General features: G+C 42.4%; 1 protein-coding gene across 2 annotated transcripts in view; it reads left to right on the top strand.

Annotated features, from left to right (window-relative positions):
• Window positions 1-21,322, top strand: part of ADAMTS17 (ADAM metallopeptidase with thrombospondin type 1 motif 17) — a 172,125-nt gene that overhangs the window by 41,336 nt on the left and 109,467 nt on the right. For both annotated transcript variants that reach the window (XM_034066234.1, XM_034066235.1), the window contains exon 7: window positions 21-64. In XM_034066234.1, the coding sequence (XP_033922125.1) occupies window positions 21-64 (44 nt within the window). The remainder of the gene's footprint in view (window positions 1-20; window positions 65-21,322) is intronic.

Below are 21,322 nucleotides of genomic sequence, written 5' to 3' on the forward strand. Positions count from 1 at the left end.
TGTTCTGTTTTTCTTTCTAGGACAGATTTCTGCGTACACAAAGACGAGCCTTGTGACACCGTGGGTAAGTCAAAGAAGTAGGGGAGAGTGTTTTGATAGCCAACACCGTGCTAAGAGGAGTTTTCTGCACTTGGTTTGCTGTAAAGTTGCTTTTGCTATTCTGCATATCTCTGTGATACCAACGGATTAGTTGAGCAGGGTATGAATTGTAAATAAAATGTTAATTAAATATTAACCCCTTGTAAGCATTGGAGGACTCTGTGTTCAGGAAGTGACCTGAAATATTCCTGCTTTGAAGTGGATGTAGAATTAGACAACTGGAGATTAAGAGTTACTTGGTGTGGTCTTTTGGTGTGTCTGTATAATGCTCCTTTCAGTGCTCTCTCACCTAAAACAAGAACTTACAAATTAATGAATGTATTTCCCATTGTAAGAACCTGTGTGACACTCCCAGATCAAACTGGCACTCAGACACCAGAGAAGAATACCTCATTGTAGGAAACCCAAGTTAAATCTTCTGTTCTGCCTCCTACTTCTCCTACTTCCTAACTGCCTTAAATCTTATCCAAACCCTGGATACACAGGGTCCTTACATCCCCCACGTTAAACACTTTATTTATTTATGTATGTAGCTTAGATAGCAGTAACCTTCACTGTACCTGTCCTCCTGGTATCTTTAAGTAGCTGCGGTGTTTGGGGGCACAGCTCAACATCCTCTCCATGATGATTGTGTGACATTTTTAGGCTTGCCTCTAAGTCAAGTGGCTCCTTATCCTACATCCTATATAAACTTGGAATGGGTCCTGATTTTCAGCTGATCTTACAGTCCAGTGTTCAGAGAGACACAGATTCAGGGTTTGCTTTGCTTTACCATCCAATAGTGGGTGATGAAGAGCACGGGGGGAAATGCCTTCAGCAGGAGCTCTGGAAGTACCTACAGAAGCCTCAACTCAGAAGGCAGGTGCTTCCACTTCTGTGCTGTGGGGATTGATCAGATAAAAGGAGGAAATACAGAGCTGAAAAACACATTTTCTTTTCAAACATGGGCAAGGACTGGCCTCTATGTCCAAGGTCTTTTTTTCCAGTCAGAATCTCTCACAACCATTTATTCTGTGCCCAAGGGAAAACACACTTCCACTGAGAAGGGTTTTTATACTGTGTACCTGCATCTGGAGGTGGCTGTGGTAAGATGCAATAAAGTAACAGAAAGAAGAGAAGCTGATGGCAGACACATGCTGACCAAGGTCAGAGCTCTTTCCATTTGTAAAGACAGTATTGTTGGAGATCTCTATTCAAGGAATTATATTACCATAGACAGCATGACTAAGGAAATATTTTTATAACTTCTTTTCTGTTCTTACAATACCCAAGTACTTTCTTGTGCTGTGACTTGCTGCAGGCTGTGGCTGCAGTGGAGAAAGCGGAAGATCAGAGCAACAAAGATTAAACTCATTTGTGACTCTTTTCAGCATAGTTTTTCCAAGATATTTAAAGGTGGATGTTCCTGGGACAAAACCAGCCTGGCCTCTTTGCTGTCTTCAGTCCTACTTTTCCTTCCTTCCTTCCTTCCTACTCCCTGACAGTTTCATTATGTAGCAGCAAAGCATCAGTGTCTTTACTTACGTGTTTTCTATGCCCCACTGTTTTGGTTGTCTGAACCCAAAGGTGGTGTGCTGTCTCTGTTGCCAGGTTCCTATTCCTAGTTCTAGCTCCCAGATAGTCCGCTCCATAACAGCAGTGTTACCTGGGAAAGCAAGAAGCTAGCAGAGTGGAATCATATTTGGTCTTTCAGTGATGGTGAGGTTATAGCACTCCCCAAAGTTCTTTAGAACAGCAGCTTGCTTTCATTTCTTGCCTTATGCTTCACTTCTATATATTAAGGCCATGATCTCAGCAGATGCATATGTGGTTTTATACCTGCTTATGGGTGAAGCTGGTCATTGCAATGTGGTATGCTGCCATCCTGTAAAGGAAGAAACATCTTTCTGGTGAGCAGGCATTCCCCTAAACTAGGAGACTGAGGCTACTTCTCTATATAAGGGAGAGGATCTGGGCTCTAGACTCCTGATTTCTATTCCCAGCTCTGGCATTGACTCATTGTGTGACATTTGGCAAGTCACATTCTGAATGCTTATGTCTACCTCCGTGAAATGAGGATTTTGAGTGCAAAGCTACAGGAGATTGCATGGCTTAAGAACTTCTCACCTAAAGCAGCATGATGTCCTTGATTATATGATGCAATACAAGTACAGAATCTAATATTTCTTAGTCATGTTCAGGAGACTACAAAGAATCTATTAGATGATGTGTACTGAAATCAAAGGACTCAGAGAGCTGCAGGTAACGGGTGTTTTAGTGACAGTTCCTTGATTTTCTTGTGAGAAATATGGAAGCAAAACTTTCCCTGATGGAAGTATGGAGGCCCAGTGCTGTTCGGAAGTGGGATTATGAAGTTTAAATGGCTTATAAGAGGTGTTCGTTTGTGCTTAGAAAGATCCATATTGAAAAACCTGTCTGGAATCTTTGCCTGCCATGCAGACACTGAGAGAAAACAGCAGCAGGAGGTTTGTATTTGTATTCTGGCAGGGGCCCCTCACTGAAACCAGTTGCTCTGGGGACTTGGTTCAAATTTTCTTGGCCCAGCTGCCAAAGTAGTGTGGAAGGTTACATAATGGCTGAAACAAGCTCAAAAATGGTGAAAATATGTAGGTATGTCTTTGTGGGGTGAGACCCCACTGCCTGCATCAAGAAACAGGACCACATTTGTTTAACAAATAGTTTGTTAATGCTCATTGCTCCACTTGTTTGTGTGAGTTAGCTCTGAGAAGGAATGAATTCCAAAGGAGGTGGATGGAAAGAAAACAACATGACTGTGTGCAATAGATTTACTACAATTGTGCTTCCATGGCCTCTGTTGTGGGACCCCTGATACTCTCTGCGGCTCGAGCAGGGAAGGTTGGCTTTGTGCAATGTAGCCTTGTCACACACCACTCAAAAAGCTTGCAGTGTGCTGCTGCTTCAGGCTCATCTCTCGTGATGTGACTCTAACCAGATCTGCCGTTTCCTGCAGAAAAATCTTTGTTCCAATTGAGCTGCCTCTAAGCCAGCCAAATTGAGAGTTTAATGTCTAGCTATTAATATCAGGCTGCAGCTTGGAGCCTTGCACGTTGTCAGGATCCAACCTTTCTGTGACATAAGCAGATTGAGAATGCCCCTCTCGTTCAATATTTCCACTGCTAGTGCCAAATAAGCAGCTTTACGGTTAGTTAGGAATGATCCTGCATATTTCAAGGCAAAGCTTGGCCTTGATTCCTCAGTGTACATGTTACCCCAGATCCAAGCTGAAGCTTCCCTGTATTCAGCTAATAATAAAAGTGGGGGCAGTGTGGAACTGGGAAATGGAAAATGAGAATGTGTCTTAAATATCCTTAAATTGCCCTGGTTAAAAATGTCTTTACCTCTGCTGCAGTCACATGCACTTTTCTGTGGCTTGATGTCAGGGAAAAGAAAGCAGAGTGTAGTGTGTATGTTGCAGATGGGCAGGTTTAATTGCAGGAGTAGCTGCCTGGAGAAAACCAAGCATCAGAACAGGGGTGATTGAGAAACGGAGTTTTCCAGACTGTTTCCACAAGTCAATCAATGTCTTTGTGAAAAACATTCCCATCTCCTGGCTGGCTTTAATTAAAGGGCTCACAGGTAACTTCCGACAGTCCTGAAGATTAGAAATCCTTCCAGAATTGGTGTCCTTTTTCTTGACTCTTCCCAAGTCTGATATGTGAATGGGGAAATTGGGTTTGGTTTTGCCACTGTGCTGCTGACTGCAGAGGTAGCATCCTGCTTGCACCAGTGTCTTCATATATTAGTCCTTCCCTTCCTTCTAATGTGCTGTCAGAGAGCTATGAGTGAAAAGTGCTGTCAGAGAGCTGCTTGTTATAGTGCTATTAACCAACTTCCACCCCTCTGTAGCTATACCCTGCTTTCTTCTTATAAGTTTATCATAGTAAAGTGTTTCAAAATGTGCCCAAACAACATTTGGTCCAGCTCTCCCAAGTAAATTTCATCCTTTTTTAATTCCATGTAAAACACCTGAATAAAGCACTTCACATTCCTACCTTCTTGGCTGTTTGCTGCCCAGCTGGGTGGCCTCCTCCACACAGCCAAGTAACAGTTCTGGTCATCCTGCTGGTACTGTGTGCTGTTCATCTAAATCTTCCTCCCAGTGCGATCCTGATTCCAGTCCCCTGAGAGTGTCACAGCAGAGAATTAATCCCTAAGGAAAGGAAAAGGACTAGCTGCTGTGCTGTGAGTGGAAAAGAAAAAGAATTCTCACATTAAAAACATTTTCCGTAGTGGTTCGTGTTGAATGTTTCTGTATATTCCAGGGCGGGTTTTTAGTTGATGCCAGAATAAATAGAAATACCTGCTGCTTAAAACAATTCATTAGAGAAGCAGTGCCTGGCTTTAGCAAAAGGCTTGCTGGGGCTGTCCTTCAGACCAAAACCAAACACACTTTAATGCATTAAAATGAACATACTCTAGATTAAAATGTCACTTAAAGGAACACTGGCAGGTTGATTCAGAGTTTGTGAAAGGAAGAGACCTCCCAACACTGCCAATTTTTCTGTCACTTGTGGCTCTGTAGGGCAATAGAGTGTCAGGCTGGCTTTATGAAACCAAAGGGAGCTGTGGTACAGTGCAGTGGAAGACTTTTTCCCCTTGTCTGTTGGTTGCTAGGGAATAAGTGCTCGGCTGCACAACCCAGACAGTGCAGGACTGTGCTATTGGGCATATTCATCACTACCATCTCAGGCCCCACCCTACCCATAACAGCCTTCCAATTCCTTTTCACCAGCTAGCAATCTCTCCCCTTCCAAATTCCCACTGAAAAAGCAGTGTGCCAAGTGAGTGTAACATAAGATTGCAGAACTTTTATTACAAGCCCTGGGATGAGCACAGCCACTTGAGTAATGAGGAATTCCTGCTGCCATAACCCTTCCTCTTCTTCATCTTAGTGTCCTATGTGCGCTTCTCCTTGTTTCAGAGACATGGCTTCACATGTGCACAGCTGTTTGCAGGCTTGCAGCTAAAGACCAGAGGAAATTCTTGCTTATATCAGGCTCAGAAAGGATTTTGTTAGTGAGCAGGGTCAGCATCCTAGTCCTGTTCTTGTATGTTGTCTGAGACATGCGACCCCTCTTTGGGCCTCTGTCAGAAACCTGGTAGAGGTTTTTCCTAGAGAGATTAGTTGGTTTGGGGTACTAAGGCATCTTTAGAAAGCCTGATACCCTGCAGATGGTCTTTTGCACTTTCTGAAAATCAGTTGACATGCCTACAAAGCTATTTGAGCATTCAAAATCCCTGAAATACAAACCTTGCAAAGAAACAATAGTGTCTGAGAGCCAGAAAATGAAACCCAGTAGAAACCACAGTGAAGCTGACCCAGTCTGCTTTGGGAAATACAAGTCAAACAGAAAATACAAAGGGTATATATACACAATCTGTTCCCCTCCATCCATGTAAAAAATAAAGCTGGGCATGCCAGTTTTAACAGACTACATATTTATTGTAAAATGCATCAGCTCTCCTATTGGTTTCTACAAAACCTTAAAATGTAGTTGGTTGAATGAAGTGTTGATACTATTTTATAGAGATTTATTTTCTGTTTGTTGTTACAGAAATTGGAGCATTTGAATTTCATCTGCCCTTGGGTTTGTTTTGCAGATCAGTAGCCGTGTTTAGGTTTGTCTTTATTCATTCCATATACAAAGGGCAGTGGTGGATTCTTGGTCTCTTTAGCTGAAAAATTAGTCTTTCTGGAAGACACACAGTAACCAACTACAAAATACTGTTCTTAGTGTGGAGCTTAGCTCGTGCCATTGCAAGACCTTTCTGTAGAAAAGGGGTGAATGATCAGTCTGTCCTCATAGGGATTCATTAATCTGTGAGTGCTAGTGACAGACTTTTCAGTTATCTCAACTTTTTTCTTCATCTTTTCTCTGTTTCGTGTTTGGGAGCAAGAATTAACTTGTGTAATTGACAGAAATGCAAGTGTTTAGCGGAAGAAGGGTCAGTGACAGATCTCTTGTATGTTTGTCATTGTTCCCTCTTTCCTGTGTTTCCAGTCCCCAGCTCTGAGTATCACAGACCCTCAGTGTCTCTCACCATTAACCTTCTTTCCTTGCCTTTTTGCCAAGGATTTATTTCTTTTTGGTGGTATTTCAGAACTCTTAGAGGTTCTTGCTCAATTTTGCCCCTTCATCTTCCCTTTGTTCAGCTGGGCCTGGACACCAAGAGGCTGCTCTCCCTGGAGAGGCCTGGCTGGTCTGTCTTCCATCACGCTAACCGCATGGCCTGCCCACTGAGCTCATGGAATTTCGCTACATTTACTACACTTTGTTCTTCATAAACCTCTAGCACTTCCTTAGTTGCGCTCCTCCATACATCATTCTCCTTTTGTAGCCTTAAAATGTGTTTTAAGTACTTCTGTATTCCAATTATTTATCTGTCTGTCTGCTTAGTGAGCACCCACCCCACAAGATAAAACAATAGGCCTCACAGTGGTGGTATCTGAAGGTAGCTTGTTCTCCATGATTTAAAACTAAACACTGTCAGCAGGGAGGAATTGCACTTTTCCTGCTCTGTACCTGGCCTTTCATTTCCCCCACCATCAAACTGCTATTGGTAATTAATGTTCATAGGTATTCAAGCTGGCTGCTGAAAGACACACATAGTCTTTTTTGTCAGTAAGGCAGCATGTCCAAAATCATCTCATCAGCTTACCAACCTGCTGCTATTTGTTAGCATATCTTTGCTGATCTTTAATCTTGCTCTTCTTGTTGCTCACTCAAAACCTCACTCAAGCTTTTGTCTTCCTTATTGTGAGTTGCCCCAGAGTTGGTGCAAGATGTTTAAGCGTCTCTTAGCTTCAAAACTTTACCTTCTCCAAGGGTTTTACTAATAGTTCATGGTAATGTGTTTTGATAAATACAAGAGAAAACCTGTCTACAATGCTGCTGAAAGGAACTATAATATTCCTTTACCAGGCAGCATATTTCTGAGTAAATATCCTTCAGACCATCACATCATCACTGTACAAGAAGGGCACTGATGACTATTTGAATGAAAGATATCTTCAGCAAACTCACTGGCTACAAAACTTGTCTTATGGTACTCTCCCATCAGGCATCAAAAGTTCCAAACCCAATCCTAGCTTAATTCCAAACTGGTGTATAACTATGCTCCTTTCTGTTGCCTTTATTAAAAGGAGTATGTTGTGAGGGAAAATATTTGCCATGATTTTGTTGATATTTATTCTGATACACTGACTGTACTCTTTCATTTCAGCTCCATGTCATAACTCACTTTCTGTGCTAAATCACTGTGCAGTTTGACTGGTACGGGTGCAAACACGTACTGCATTCCACTCCAGGGCCATTTATGTCTGTGTGAAATTATATAGACATGTACACAACGCACCTGGGAATTTCGGTCTCCTGGCTTCAAGGGCAGATACCTGCATAAGATGTTCCCTTCCTCATCTTTTTACCCCTCACCCCCTTCCTATGTTATTGAAAGGACATGTTATTATTGCTTTAACTAACAGTTCCTACTCAATTTATGTGATAGTGTCTTTCAGAAGCAATTCAGTAAGTTTTCCTGCTATCATGGAGTAAAAGCCAATCAGAAACATATTATTTTCATGTTTCTTCTCTTGTGTGACCAGCAGTTCTTGTGTTTATGGGTCACCTGAATATATGATGCTAGGACTTCAGAATTATGGTTTTATCCCCTTACAATTTTCTGCCTTAGTTATTTTCTAAATGAGGGATGATTTGTGGGACATTGCCTGAGAACCAAGGCTTTGCTTATGGCTAAATGGCATTTAATCATGATTTAAAGAAATCTCTGCTGTTGATCTCTGAAAGTGGTCATTGTGTTTGCAAACAGACAAGCTGAAGGCAGAAGTCTAATTGATGTCCAGCTTAGTACATGCTGCCAAACAACTGTCAAGAAAAGCTCTGGAACTGCTCCTTGCTACTGTGTGTGTGAAGCTGAGAAGCTTCTGAGGCAGACACAAACAGAACAATCTCATTATGTTAGGTCTGTGGACAGACTATTTCTGTCTTTAGGGTTTATAGTATTTCTGCTGTTGTCTCTCTACTCATCCATATCAGTGGAGATGTGCTGATTTTACATGCTTTCTGCACTGCTTCACCAGGTTCACACCCCAGCTCCAGCATTTCCCATTGCCCTGAGTATTTGGTTCTCTGGGGGATTTTCACAAGAATAAACATAAACCAAAATCATTTCTTCTGCATTCATAGGTCATCCTGCTTCTCCTTTACAATATAAGGCTGTGGAAAGAGAAATACTGTTGTTTTCTGGTGTCAAACCTGCTGTCAGTATGCTATACCCATTGCTATTGTTATCTGTGCTAAAAATGCCAGCCCAAGGTTCTCTGCTGCAGGAAGCAGGATTTTTGCTATGACACACTTCAGACCAGGTGAACAGGGAAAAGACTGAAGTCATAAAAGCATTTGCTCCTTGTGTCTTATCCAAGAGCAGGGAACAGATTTGGCAACTCCTGACTCCCAGTTCAGTGCCTTACCTGTTCATTTACGGTGTCTCCCTGTTAGACCTGTGCCACTAAGTGGGGTTTTTTTCATTTTATTTTATTTTTTAAAATCATTTTCTTGAAAGGAGAAGAAAATGAATTTGTAAATAGGGCTTTACCTCCATAAAATACAAAGCTCTTTACCAAAGAGATCATAACTGTTATCCCCATTGTACTGGGCGAGAAAATGAAGACTGGTCATATGAAGGGACATGCCAAAGGACAGAGCTGGCTGGGGGCTAAGCTGCAGCTCTCAACTCTCAGTCCAGGCCCCTCAGCTGGAGGCAATGCTACCTCTTCTTAGGCCTTCCCAGTGGAAGCTCAGCTTCCTTGGGCTGCAGCCAGTTCTTCAGGTCAGTGAAATCCTGATTTAACTCTTCAACAGGCCAGAGGTTTGTGTGTCTTCTTTCCACTGCCTGGGTCTTCATTTTTACCTCTGTTCACACATTCCAGTGTGGTCAGTGGCTGCAGTGTGCAGCCATGTGTTGTTTTAGAAAGCCGATGCATTTATAGTTGAGAAACCTCTGAGGTTTTTCTTCTCCTCCTGTCAGCCATAGATGGCTTTTATCCAGTTGACTGCTTTACAGTGCCTTTATCCTTTGCTGGCTTGAAAACACTTCAGATAGTTTCTATTGTTTTATAGACCCTATAGCTAAAAACCCAAGCTGTGTAAAAACATCTGTACATAACTTTGCAATAGGCTACAGACATGTAGGATAATAAGGCATGATTGCATTCATTGTAGCATTTGCTCCACTGGATAATCAAATAGAAGCATTCCAGTTGCACACAGGATATGTAAGAGTGAAGGAAGGAAATGAAGGACAGTTGCCTACTGTACTTTTACATTTCTTTTGTCTTGCAGTTGCCAAGACTAAATGCAGTTTTGAGAGTGAGATTTAAATATTGTAGGGATGAGATTTAAGCAGTGATAACCAAGAAAACAGCAGTGAGAAGCATGCACAAAACTCCCCCCTGTCCCTATCCATAAGAAGGAAGCTTGACCTGCACTGATATTCATTTTCTTTTCTGCAACTTTGGTTAACCATCTGGCACCATGACCTGGTGTAATAACTAGCCTGTTTTACAGGGTGTCTGGTCCTGGAAGGATTTTATTACACAAAGTGCACTCAGTAGATTGAAAGTCAGTTTAAGTCCTTGGAATGTTGATGGATAATCATGTCAGCCATCCCAGCTGATTCTTTCACTCCACAGGAGACTGTGTCCAAAGATAAGATGGTAACTTCATAATTTGCTCAAAATTGATGTCCTTGGGATAATTTTGGTCATCTTTTGGCCTCACCTTAGAACATCTGTCATGGAGATAATGCTCAGCTAAGGATGAGCCTGCTGAATCAGCAAATTCACATTTCTCTGTTGAATGTCCAGAAACCCCAGACCAATTCTTTCAGCCTCACTTCTGGGGAAAAGTTTAAAGAGGGAGAGGTGAGCAAACAGACCTAACAGATAAAAAGAGATAAAAGAAAGCCAGCATGGTTTCTAGGAAAGGAAGCAAAATCATGGCTCAGTGACTTGTTGGAATTCTTGAAGACTCTTCCTGCCAGAACAGACAAGGAGAAGGGGGAGATGCAGTGAGCTTCACATTCCTGTTTTTTTCTAAAAGCTTATGATGGAGTGCTATTGCAGGAGTTAGTGTCTGACATTTGTGGTCATGCAGCATGGGAAAGAATTGGTTTCAGTTGCCTTTAAGTATGAAAAAATACTGATATTCAGTATACTGCAGGGAACACAGGCTGCCTGTGGGCTTGTGTCTTTTGAGAGCCACATAGACAGAGGAGGCCAAAAATAAGACTTTGCATTTCTACACATCCTCGGTAGGGAGGAGGCGTTAGGAATCGGCAGTGCTGGTATACAATGAAAAATGTAGATTTTGTAGGATCTCACCAATCTTCATTAACCCTGAGTGAATACAATGTGGCATTTGTGAGCAGTGGCTCTGATATACTTCAGCTTTTTGTTTCCTCTGAGCAGTCACTTATTTTGAAGAGATAAAATGATTCTCTGGGTTGGGATGCAGACTTACTTCAGTTGGTTTTGCTTCCTGCTTAGATCAAGGCAAAACTATCTCAATATATCTCTGCATGAGTACATGTTTGCCTTTCTATATCCATTGATGTGAATGTATGCATCTTTTGATAATGCTCATTCTGGAAAAGAATTGCTGTCTGTTGATGCGTTGCAGAGAACTTTGCATTTGACCAGGTCTTGTAGAAAATAGTGGGGTTTCTTTATCAAGTTCTTGCCAATTTAGAAAGGAAGGTGACTGTCGGAGATGGTGAAATCATAGAATCCTAGAATGATTTGAGTTGGAAAGGACCTTAAGATCATTCAGTTCCAACCCCCTGCCGTGGGCAGGGACACCTTCCACCAGACCAACTAGCCCAATGCTCTCTCTAACCTGGCCTTGAACACTGCAGATTTTAGCCTGATTCTCATTGAGGGGTGTTTATGTGTGTGTATATATATATATTATATATATATGTGTGTGTATAAACTGTCCTTTGAACCCATGAACTTTATTAAAGTACAGGGTTTCTGCTACATACACTTTTAAATTTCAGGTTCTGAATCCTATAATGTGAAAAGTGTTTGTCTGAATTAGGTTGACAAGTCTTCTTACCTGTTAGATCAGCTGATAGAAATATGTTGAACTTCTTAAAATATAAAATATAACCAAAATCCTTAATCCTAAACCCAACACATTAAGTATATTTCTCCTCCTGTCCTCTTTCAGCATGCAGAATGCTAAGGATTTCTGTGTTTGCTTAGCTTGGAATTAGCCTTGTGTTTCTACTCTGGTTAGTGCTCATGAGCAGTCAACAGGTTGAAGGTATCTGTTGGTTTTGTATGGTTGTGTCATACTTATTTGTGTAGCCATTTTGCCTAATCTGTTTGCACTAAGGCTCTGTCTGACCATAACCACACTGCTGGGTACACACTAATGCTCTGCTTGCTGCTTTTAATAATGTCATCCATCAAGCTCTGGCATGTACAGCAATATTTGTGCTGTAGTAGACAAACATAGTAAACACTGTGGTTATGTACAAGAAAACTGGCCAGTAGGTTAGGAAACTCTGAGTGGCTGTTTTTATTTGTTGAAGAGTTAAAGTGATGCTTTGAAATGAGTCCATCTGTCTAATGAGGCTTTTTGTTCTTAAAATGAGAGAAAAAGATTGAAGTTAGTTTTATTTGGATGTTACATTTTATAGCTGCTTAAGAAACTTGTAATCTCGTGTTTACTATCATCTGTGCCCCAGTTTGTCTGCTTTTCAAGCTGCGTGTTGGTTAGAGAGAAAGTACTATCTCCACCTTCGTCTTATCTGGGTCCAGACATGAATGAAATCCCCTTTCCGTGATGGGTCCCAGCTCTTGACTGCTGCAGTTTGAGCTGCAGTTCAGAGGTGTGTTTCCTGTGATGGTCAGATCCTTGGGATTTCCTTGTCTGAATGCTAGATTTAAAAGTGGTAACTTTTGACTGAGTATCTTGGAACAATCCCTTTCTTTTCTAATTTTATCTTTATCTGTGTTGCTTTTTGCATTTTCAAACATGGGAAAATTGTAGTGTCCATGTTTGTTCAGTGAACTGGTATGTTTACACATGCACTACCACTCATGCAACAGTGTCCGTGAATGTGTCTAACACTGAAGTAAATAAAGCTTTTTGGCTTTACACTGAAGTGAAAAAGACAAAGACCATCCTTCTGGGGCTAGGAACTAAGTAGAAGAAGGTAGGAAATGGTTTAATGTGCCTTCTCCAAAGCCAATGGTAATATTCCTGTTGATTTCAGTGAGATTTTTATCAAGGCCATGGTGATTATGATAGCTGTGCAATTAGATCGGATGTAATACATATTCAACTTGGTTTCTGTTCATGCCGTGAATCTGTTTATGCTCTCATTAATCAAGTGGCTTTGTTGGGAAACACAGCTCATTACACAGCAGCTGACAGGAGGCCACTGCCACTGGGCACCAAAGCAGGCTTGAACCAAAATACCCCATCTACATAGCTGGGAAGTACAGCTGCTCCCCTTGCAAAGCCTCTTCATGAGCTGCCCACTGAGTGGGCTTGGCAGCTGAGAAAACCTCTGCACACCACAACCAAGGACACACAGATTTGATTCAGAACTGGAAATGTACAAGTATATATGAGCTTCTGTACTTCCCAGAGGTGTTCTTAGAGGGACATGAGACTGGAAGCGGCAGTTCTCCCCTTGCTGGTCCTGACACTTTAGCACAAAGGCCTGGAGCAATAATGTGAATATGTGTGCATGAAAATGTCCCACTGCCTTCTGCAGGATGCTGTGACAGTAAGTTTGTTTAGTGCTGCTTGCAGGTGCAGCCCCCACTGTGAGCCTCTCGTGCTTTCATTTCTGAATTCGGATGATAAAGGCCTCAGGACTGGGACTGTGCCTTGACTTGTGTCTGTGAGGCACCAGGGACTCTTCTGTCTGCTGTCAATCATTGCAAGGGGCTCAGCGGTATTCATCCAAATCTGTGTTTTCGTTCACAGGAGCTCGAGTCTGAACTTGAGAGATTTCTTTTTATTGGGTGTGAGAAAAGCTCATGATGGTCTTTTTCTTAGGGAAAAGTTCTCTCCAGCTTGTGTTACTTTAAAGGTGACATTTTATTTTAGAGTAATCTAGAGAAAGAAGCACTTGAGAAAGTAGATTGAGGACATATTGAAATATCTTCAGCTCTATTACCTCTAAAATTAGCCATTACTTGTGTCAGGCTGATGCTTTGATACGTTTAGGTCTGCATAAAGCACCATGTGGGTCCTCCCCTTCCTGCGGGGTGGAAGTTGGAATGGTGAGCTCTGTTTGGGAACCCAGAAGGGGGCCCTGTAGGTTGATAGCCATTTTAACCTGATTTGGTGAATGTATGCATTCAGTGTGTGTTTTTAAGTCTGTCCACCCTTTGATGTGTGGCACCATTTGCATGGTACTTAGTTGCCAGCTGGGCTTAACCCATGACAACCAGAAGCTCCGAGTGGAAGTGCAGATGTGTAAGGAATCAAGCCATTAATCTTGCAGTGAGTTTAGGGTTTATTTTTGTATTGTTACTTCCCCTTCCACCATACTGTCATGCTTTGCCAGAACAAATGTGCTGACTATGGGACTGTGTGTGGAGATAAGCGAAGCCATGGCAGTCTCTCTCGTATTCCTGGCCACCAACAAGGAAGGATCGTTTTCACTCCCTAACCCTCACAGCAGAGGTATTATCCAGTGCTGAGGTACTGTGGACTGGCTTCATTCTCTTACATGGTACAAGCTTTTCAACCCAAGTTCTGACTTTAACAGCAGCTCGACCTTATTAATGTTATCAGGCACAAACCCCAGGCTCAGTTTTATCAAGTCAAGAAGGCTGTGAGGTTAAATCAGCACTCCGCAAAGAATTAAAACAGGAGGACTACACCAAGACTCACTAAATAAGTTTATCAGTGCATGTGTTGGCTGGCAGCTTGACAAAGTGAAGCCAGGAGCTTAGACAGCCCTGTAAGTCAGGATGTAGGAGCTGTAATTGAGAAGTATCACAGAAGCAATTTGGAGAAGCATCTGTTCAGAGTTTGATTCCTGTGAATCATGCCGTTCTGCTGGCCTGCGCTGCTGGTCGCCTGAGCTGCTCTTGTGTTGCCAAGAGAACAGCTTGACACGCATACAGCGCCTAAAAATACACTTTCAATATTAACATGGTTCAAAAGTATAGATTCATTCAGGTTTCGAGAGTAACAATTGCTTAGTCATTCTTTAAGAACATGGAAAGAATGTAGTGGAGAGCCGTGGAAGAATGCCATTCATCAGCAGCACAGGTGCTCAGCCATCTCCAGAGCTGTCCGCTTCAGCAGCCTGTGCTGAAGCTCTCCAGACACTGAAACATTGTTCATTATGCATTGCTGAATGTTGTTTAAGGCTTGCAGGACTGATCCCTTGCTTGTGAATCCACCCCCAACCAGCACCACAGCAGGCTGAGATAGGCACAGCTCAGAAAAGCCCTTGAAACTCTTAAAAGAATCTTTTCATTTATTTGAATAGCTTCATGAGTTTCTTAGTGCTTGCAGTTAAGAAAAACTGGAACCAAATGCTGGACCCTGACTGTTAGCTCTTAAAGCAGATGCTGTTTGCTGCAGAGACTCCAAATATTGTTTCTGATTTATTGCCAAGTCTGACCTTGTCTCTTCATTCTGGAAGGGAGATACTGAGGAATTCGAAGGCTCTAGGATCCCTGCTGCTGAATTCCATGTTCCTCATTGTTTAGCAGTCTCATTAAAAGCTCTGATTTTATCTTTTTCTTCATTCTCTCTGAACTCAGGCCCTCTGAAGCAGATGGCTCAGATGAGTTGCAGGGACAAACTGACGAACTCAGAACTGGAATTCACAGAACTGCTTTGAAAAAGCAAGATGAAAATAGCCTCAGAGCTGGTTTTAGAGCCCTAGTTTGCAAAGGTGCAGCTATTGCAGGCCATGCCAGGGTGGTTTTCCATTTGCTGGAAGATTGCAACCTGCAGATGGAAACTTATCCTGAGAACATGACAGGTCAAAATGAAAATACTGAAATGTTGAAACAACTGTGATTTTTAATAGCAGAAAGTGAAGGGTGAGGTTCATGAAGGTTGTTTAAGGAGGGAAGAGGTGGAGCTCTGTCCTCTTGTCAAACCATGCAGCAGATGAGAAACGTGGACTCATTTCTAACCTGCGTCTGCTTCATCCACTGAAGCAGCAGACAGTTATTCACACAGCTCCACAAGGCCTGATACAGTGCTGAGTTGTCCTGTCACCTTCGTTGGTTGCCTTTTGCATATTGTCATTCCAATGTTTGCATGCACGTGAGAAGGGAAGATCCTGCTTCATTCTATAGCAGTTTGTAGAAAGGATCAGCAGGTTAATCTCTGCTGTGCAGCTTACATCCACTTAACAAAGTGAAGCCAAGAGAAGACATTCAAATCCAAATGCCTTTGAGTCCCAGGCAGAGGTGGCTTTCAAGGGCCAGAATCCAAATCCTGATTTACAGTTTGGTTTCACAGTTGCTGGTGATGTTTTCTTTGAGTTCACAGTCACATGTTCCTGTATTATTTCAAAAGCATCAGATCTCTCCTGACTTGTGCTGGATCTGATTCCTGTTTGGTGTAAGATACTCTTGAGCAGCCTTTTCCCCTATGCTTCTCTTTCTTCCCACTGATCCATTGCTTGTTCCTATACCATTTCCAACAGCTGTTCTTTCCTTAGACTAAGTGCCATTTTTCCCACACTAAGGCACAGGTTTTCCTGCCTGAATTCTTCCATGTGCAGTTCTTACCTTTCCTCAAGTGAACCCATGGTGCCAGAGACATATGACCCAGGGCTGTAGATCCATTTTTCTCCAGCAGTAAGTACACACAGAAATTCCCAGAGAGCTCATCTTCCCTTCTGATCTTATCTCTTGCCCTTCTTGACCCCTGCATCCCACAGAAGTGACCCCCTGCTGCTTATGAGATCAAAGTCCTGTTTTTTGAGGACTTCTGGATAACTCATATTATCTCCATTTGCTACGTTTCTGTCCAAATCACTTCTCATTCCCTATTACCTTCCCTTCTTTCTATTCAAATTTCTGAATTTGAATTATGCCAGAATTCTGTATGCTTCCTAGCACTATGTGTTGACTCATCCAGTCCATCAGTCCCTGCCCAACTGGAGTCCTCCTCTCTTATCCACCTACTTCTTCCCCTGTTTTCCCTCTTAATTGGAGTCCAGCTGTTCTAATATATCTTACTTTGAGTAATTAAGCCTATGTATTTCCATGTGTGTGCATGAGCACTGTGGAATGATGTCTATAAACAGATGGTGAATTAGCTGCCAGAGTTTGGGAATCTACATTTGGGAATGGTGGTTTGATTTGGACTAAATATCCCAAGCTTCATCTTTAGCTAGAGAAGCAGGAATGCAGAAAAGAGCTGGTTTTTTGCCTGTTTGAGATCTGCATTCAGCAGCAGCCGAGGCTCCTGTCGCTGGGGAGTGTGCGGGAGAAGCTCTATGGAATGTGGCTGTTAGCATATCAAAGTAAAGTAAACATGTAGCTGATACCCTGCTTCCTCTGCTCCAGTTAATTAAGCCACTCCTCATGTCACATTAGATGGAGAGGATTTATTAATGTGCTGTCATCTAGGGAAGCAGTGGTTTGCTGAAAGGGAGGAGCCATGTTAATGGCATAAAGGATGTCATGCTGAACAAAAAGCAGATGTCAAATAAACAGGGTATTTCTTTTTATCTTCTTCTTTGCTGAGGTCTTAGATCCCAGTGCTTTATCATAAAAGCTTAGAAAATTAGGGCCAGAAAGAATTTCAGGTGGTCTTTTAATGCATTCCCTTGCTCCAAGGCAAGATCAGTGATACTGGTGTCACTCCAGATGGATATCTCCTTGATGAGGCTATCCAGTATACTTGTTTCCAACTTGCTTTGCATTACTGTGAATGCCATGCCTCTCCTCAGGTATGGTCATGTGGTGAATGCTCATGCTTGTGACATAAATCCTTGGTGAATGGAACTGGAATGTCATTTTCAAAGATGCCCATGCCAAATCTCTGAGGGTTTCTGAAGGTTGTCTGGTTTTTGCTGGCACAACACAGTGTTAACAGCCTGTCTGGTGTGTCTTTATATGCCTTGGTTAAAGCCTCTTCTAGGCCAAAAAGGTGTTGGAAAATCTGTCTGCTCTCTTGAAGTCAATGCATTTGGTATCTGAAGTGACCTTTTACTAGCTTGGGTGACAGTTATCCCTTAAGACATGAGAGGTCTTGATCTCTCAGGCTTTTCAACTGCCTGGGCAGCCCCCTATACACTGGGAAAGGCTCTGCTTAAATGAGAGAATTAGCACAGTGTGAATCCAATGCAAGTATCATTAGAATAAGGCTCTTGACATTGTGGGGAATGTCTGTGTGTGGGCAAGTTAGTAAAGGAGCAGATAAATGATTCATCCATTAAGCTTAGAAAGCCAAAGGAGGGTTCCCAGGGAGCATAAAAGCCCCACAGAATGAATGAGAGCTAAAGCTGAGAGTTGGCTGTGCTTGGGAGGGGATTCCACATGTTCTATTAATTGCTGTCCTGCAGGGTAATTAAACAAAGAGAAAAAGAAGATAGCAAAAGTGCTCCCTTAAGGTCTAATGATTTGCAGAATCTTGTGTTCTTTACAGGTTTGCAGACATGAAGAGGTCTAGCCTCACAAAATCAGAAAGGTACAAAGTAAGGCAGCTTGCATGCACAAACCCTGGGAAGGTGTCAGCTAATCTGTCTGAAAATGGGGGCAACACATTCCTGCATAGAGTACAGTGTGGGCTGCAAGAGTCAACTGATTTCTGTTGAGCTTCAGCGGTGCCATAGCCAAGATCTGGCTGTATCTGCCATGAATCACAGTCATTGAACACAGAGTGAGGCACATGGTTGAATCTGGCTCTCACAGTGAGAGTCTTGCTCTTGAGAAATGTTATCCAGGGCCAGTTGCTGAACTGTTGGGCACCACAGCAAGTTTTCAGTACCAAGTATCAAGTATTCCCAGCACTCACAAAAGTATCCCCTATGAAAGGTATTGTGTGAGTCCTTCCTTTATGATATTGGGACCTTGTGTTCTGAGAAGTGTTACATTATCAGCTCTAGAAACATCACAGTATTGTGAATACCAGGGAGAGATTTTTATTTGTTAGGCTTTGGGGGTGTGTGTAATGAAAATCAAGAGGCTCAGAAAGTACTCTTTGTGTTTCAGCTATTTATTTTTCTTGCTGGGCTTTTGGGATTCTGACAGCAGTTGTGTATACTGGAAGTGGCAGTGCTTTTGGACTTACAGGGAGGAAGAGATTTTATGGAGCACTACGGGACAGCAGTCAGTCCCACAGGGGAGGTGTCCAGCCACAGAGCACACTGAGTTCTGGGAAAGCATACTGCATCTCTGCAGGTCCTGCTGTTTGGAGGCAAGGAACAGTGTTTTATAGAGGTTATGTTGAAATGTGGGATAAGGTAGATTCTCCGAAGTCAGAAGGGGATTGTGTTGATGGGTGCTTTTGCAACAAGTTGGCTGGGTACAGGAAGTCAGGTGGCTGCTTGTGTGATCTCACCAGTTATTTGAATGTTCTTAGCTTGCTTGGCTGTAAAGTTGGTGTAGCACTTGCTAGTTTCTCAGTGAAAACAAATATGTGCTGTAAAGTTGGAGGAGTGAACCTCATGTTCCCTTAGCTAGAGGTTTCTTGGGATTCCCAGGAATACAGATCATCTTTTGCCTGCAGAAATGGCATGGGCTTAGCAATGCTCAAAGTAATTAGTACTTCCACTCCTTTTCTCCACCAGGTAAAATAAGGAGAGTCATGTACACAGCATACCTGCCTGGATGGTATTCCAGCTTAAATTCTATACACTCCTTTTGAGGACTTTGACTTCTATTTTTCCCCTGTGAGCTAGTGCCTACCCAGTCCTGCACAGAGTTGTATTTGGACCAGTCCTCTGTTGCTTTGTTTCCTTGATATGGTTTCAACCACCTCCCACCCTGCAGGGAATTTAAGCCCTCAGCAGGGAGTGGATGTGTTGCCACTCAACAAGGCCAAGTGAATTGTGGACTGATTACTTCCCTGGACTCATTTTTGTCTCTTGCATGGCATGAAGAGAATGAGAGAGGTTAATATTCTCTGCATTGATTAAGTACAAACAGAGGGAAAACACTGTCCCTGTTGTCAGTGTAGAATTCTTGGGTACATAGAGATTGAGCTTATTTCATATTTCACATTCCCTTCAATGGTAAAGGCTTACTTATGGGGAGGCCTATTTGATGTAGGCTGTGGCTGACTTCTTGCAGTGCCTGGGAGCCTGTTCCATCAGCGGGTCTGTGGCATCAGAAGCTCTTCCTATATAAATACATGAGTTCAAAATACTGTGACTTGTACTGGATACAACACTTGGCCAGGTCATTAACTTGTTTTCATACCTGCCTGTAGCTGTGTCTCGTGCACTGGATGCTTGTACTGTAATTCCTGTACTTGTTGATTCAGAATGAGTGTATTGTTTCCAGCGTGGTTTTCAATAAATACGGCAACAATAAAAATTATTGCTAAGGAAAACTGCTTCCATACGCAAATATTAAACTCTAATGGAAACCATGATGTTACTGCAAGATTAACAGAAATTGGCATCTAGATGACTATCCAGCACTAAGCCAAATTAATCTGTGCCACTAAAATTGCATGTCTGGCTTTGAATTACCACCTTCTCATAAAATAAAGGAACAGCTCACCCTATTAGCTTCTTCTGGATGATCTCTGTAAACCAGACTTGAAACTGGAGGCTCAGTAGGACGGTGATGGTAACAACCTTAGCCCCTCCATACTAAACATGCTGGAGAGGGCCCTTCCATGAATAGTGTTCTTTTCATCTGGATACTGCTGACTTCTTGGGACCTCTGTTTATTCAGCTGTAGAACAGGGATTGTGTTATTACCTATCTTGGAGGCAGTTTAGTGGGTACTTCTTTTTAATGTTTTTTTTTCTTTAAAAAATTGGAACCTTTTATATGTAAGCTTTCTAGAAAGGAAAAGTATTTTTCCTCTTTACAGATCATAGGCACTGAAAGATTCCCTTGGTGACTGACTTGATGTGTAAATACAGGCAGGGCATCTCTGTCAAACATATCATTGCCATCGAATGGAAAGGCAGAGCATGAATCACTCCTAGGGTTTCCTGATTTCACTTATGTAGGATGTAAAGAGAGGCTACAAGAGTGTAATTGATGGCAATGTGTGAGCTGTACAAATTGAAAATCATGGGAGGATGAGAAAAACATCAGCTCAACACCAAACTAGTAATGGTGGGGAATGGGAGGTTTGCTCTGTGCATGTGGATCTGCAGTGAGTCTCCATCTGTGCCAAGCAGACTTCAGGACTTCAAGTCTGGCTCCCTTCCCAACAGCGAATACACTGAGAAGAGGAAAGCTAGCCAAGTTTTAATCAAGTAAAAGTTCTGTATCCAGAGGTGGTTGGCAAAAGAAGAGATTAAAGTATTAGGAGTGCAATGAAAACAAGACATTAGAGAGTTGAAAGCTGGAGTACCTGGACAAACCACTTGCTGAGTGAATATTCCACAGCCATCAGAAGGAAGCCCTGGGTGTTTTGAATAGGATAAAATGTAAACCCACGCACCAGAGTTTGTCTTTTTCCAGCTTTGGCTATCACAGTGGCAAGTATGTAATATCCAAATGCCTAACTGAGCTGGTAGGATGAATGTAATCATTCCCCTTAGAGATATTGCTGTGGAGGGCTCATTAGCTGAGGCCAGCAGCTGCGAACTGTTTATGTATGACAACTTTTTGGATAAATGGGAGTTTCCACAGTTGCCTGTGGGCTGAGGTTTGCTGTGGAAGTGCAGAGAGCTCTGGGTGTCCAAGCACAGAAGTTATGGGCCGTAACTACACAATTTGTCAAGAGAGAAAGGGAAAAACCCTCACCCTTGATAATAGTAAAAATAGTAATTGGCTTTCCTGTCCCTCTGCCGCTGATGCACCTGCTTCATCTTTTTTGATATTCAAAGTCTATTTGTGGGAATTGCTGGCAGCAGGTAGTGTATCTGGAAAGATAAGGACTTGTTTTACCCTAAAGAAAGACCCTGTCTGTGTAATTGCTCATGCAAGGAAGTGTGGGATGTTTGAAAACCAAACAATCTAAAAAGCTTTCAAAAAGTTCAACTTT

Source organism: Melopsittacus undulatus, chromosome 9, assembly GCF_012275295.1.
Source record: "Melopsittacus undulatus isolate bMelUnd1 chromosome 9, bMelUnd1.mat.Z, whole genome shotgun sequence".
Lineage (NCBI taxonomy): Eukaryota > Metazoa > Chordata > Aves > Psittaciformes > Psittaculidae > Melopsittacus > Melopsittacus undulatus.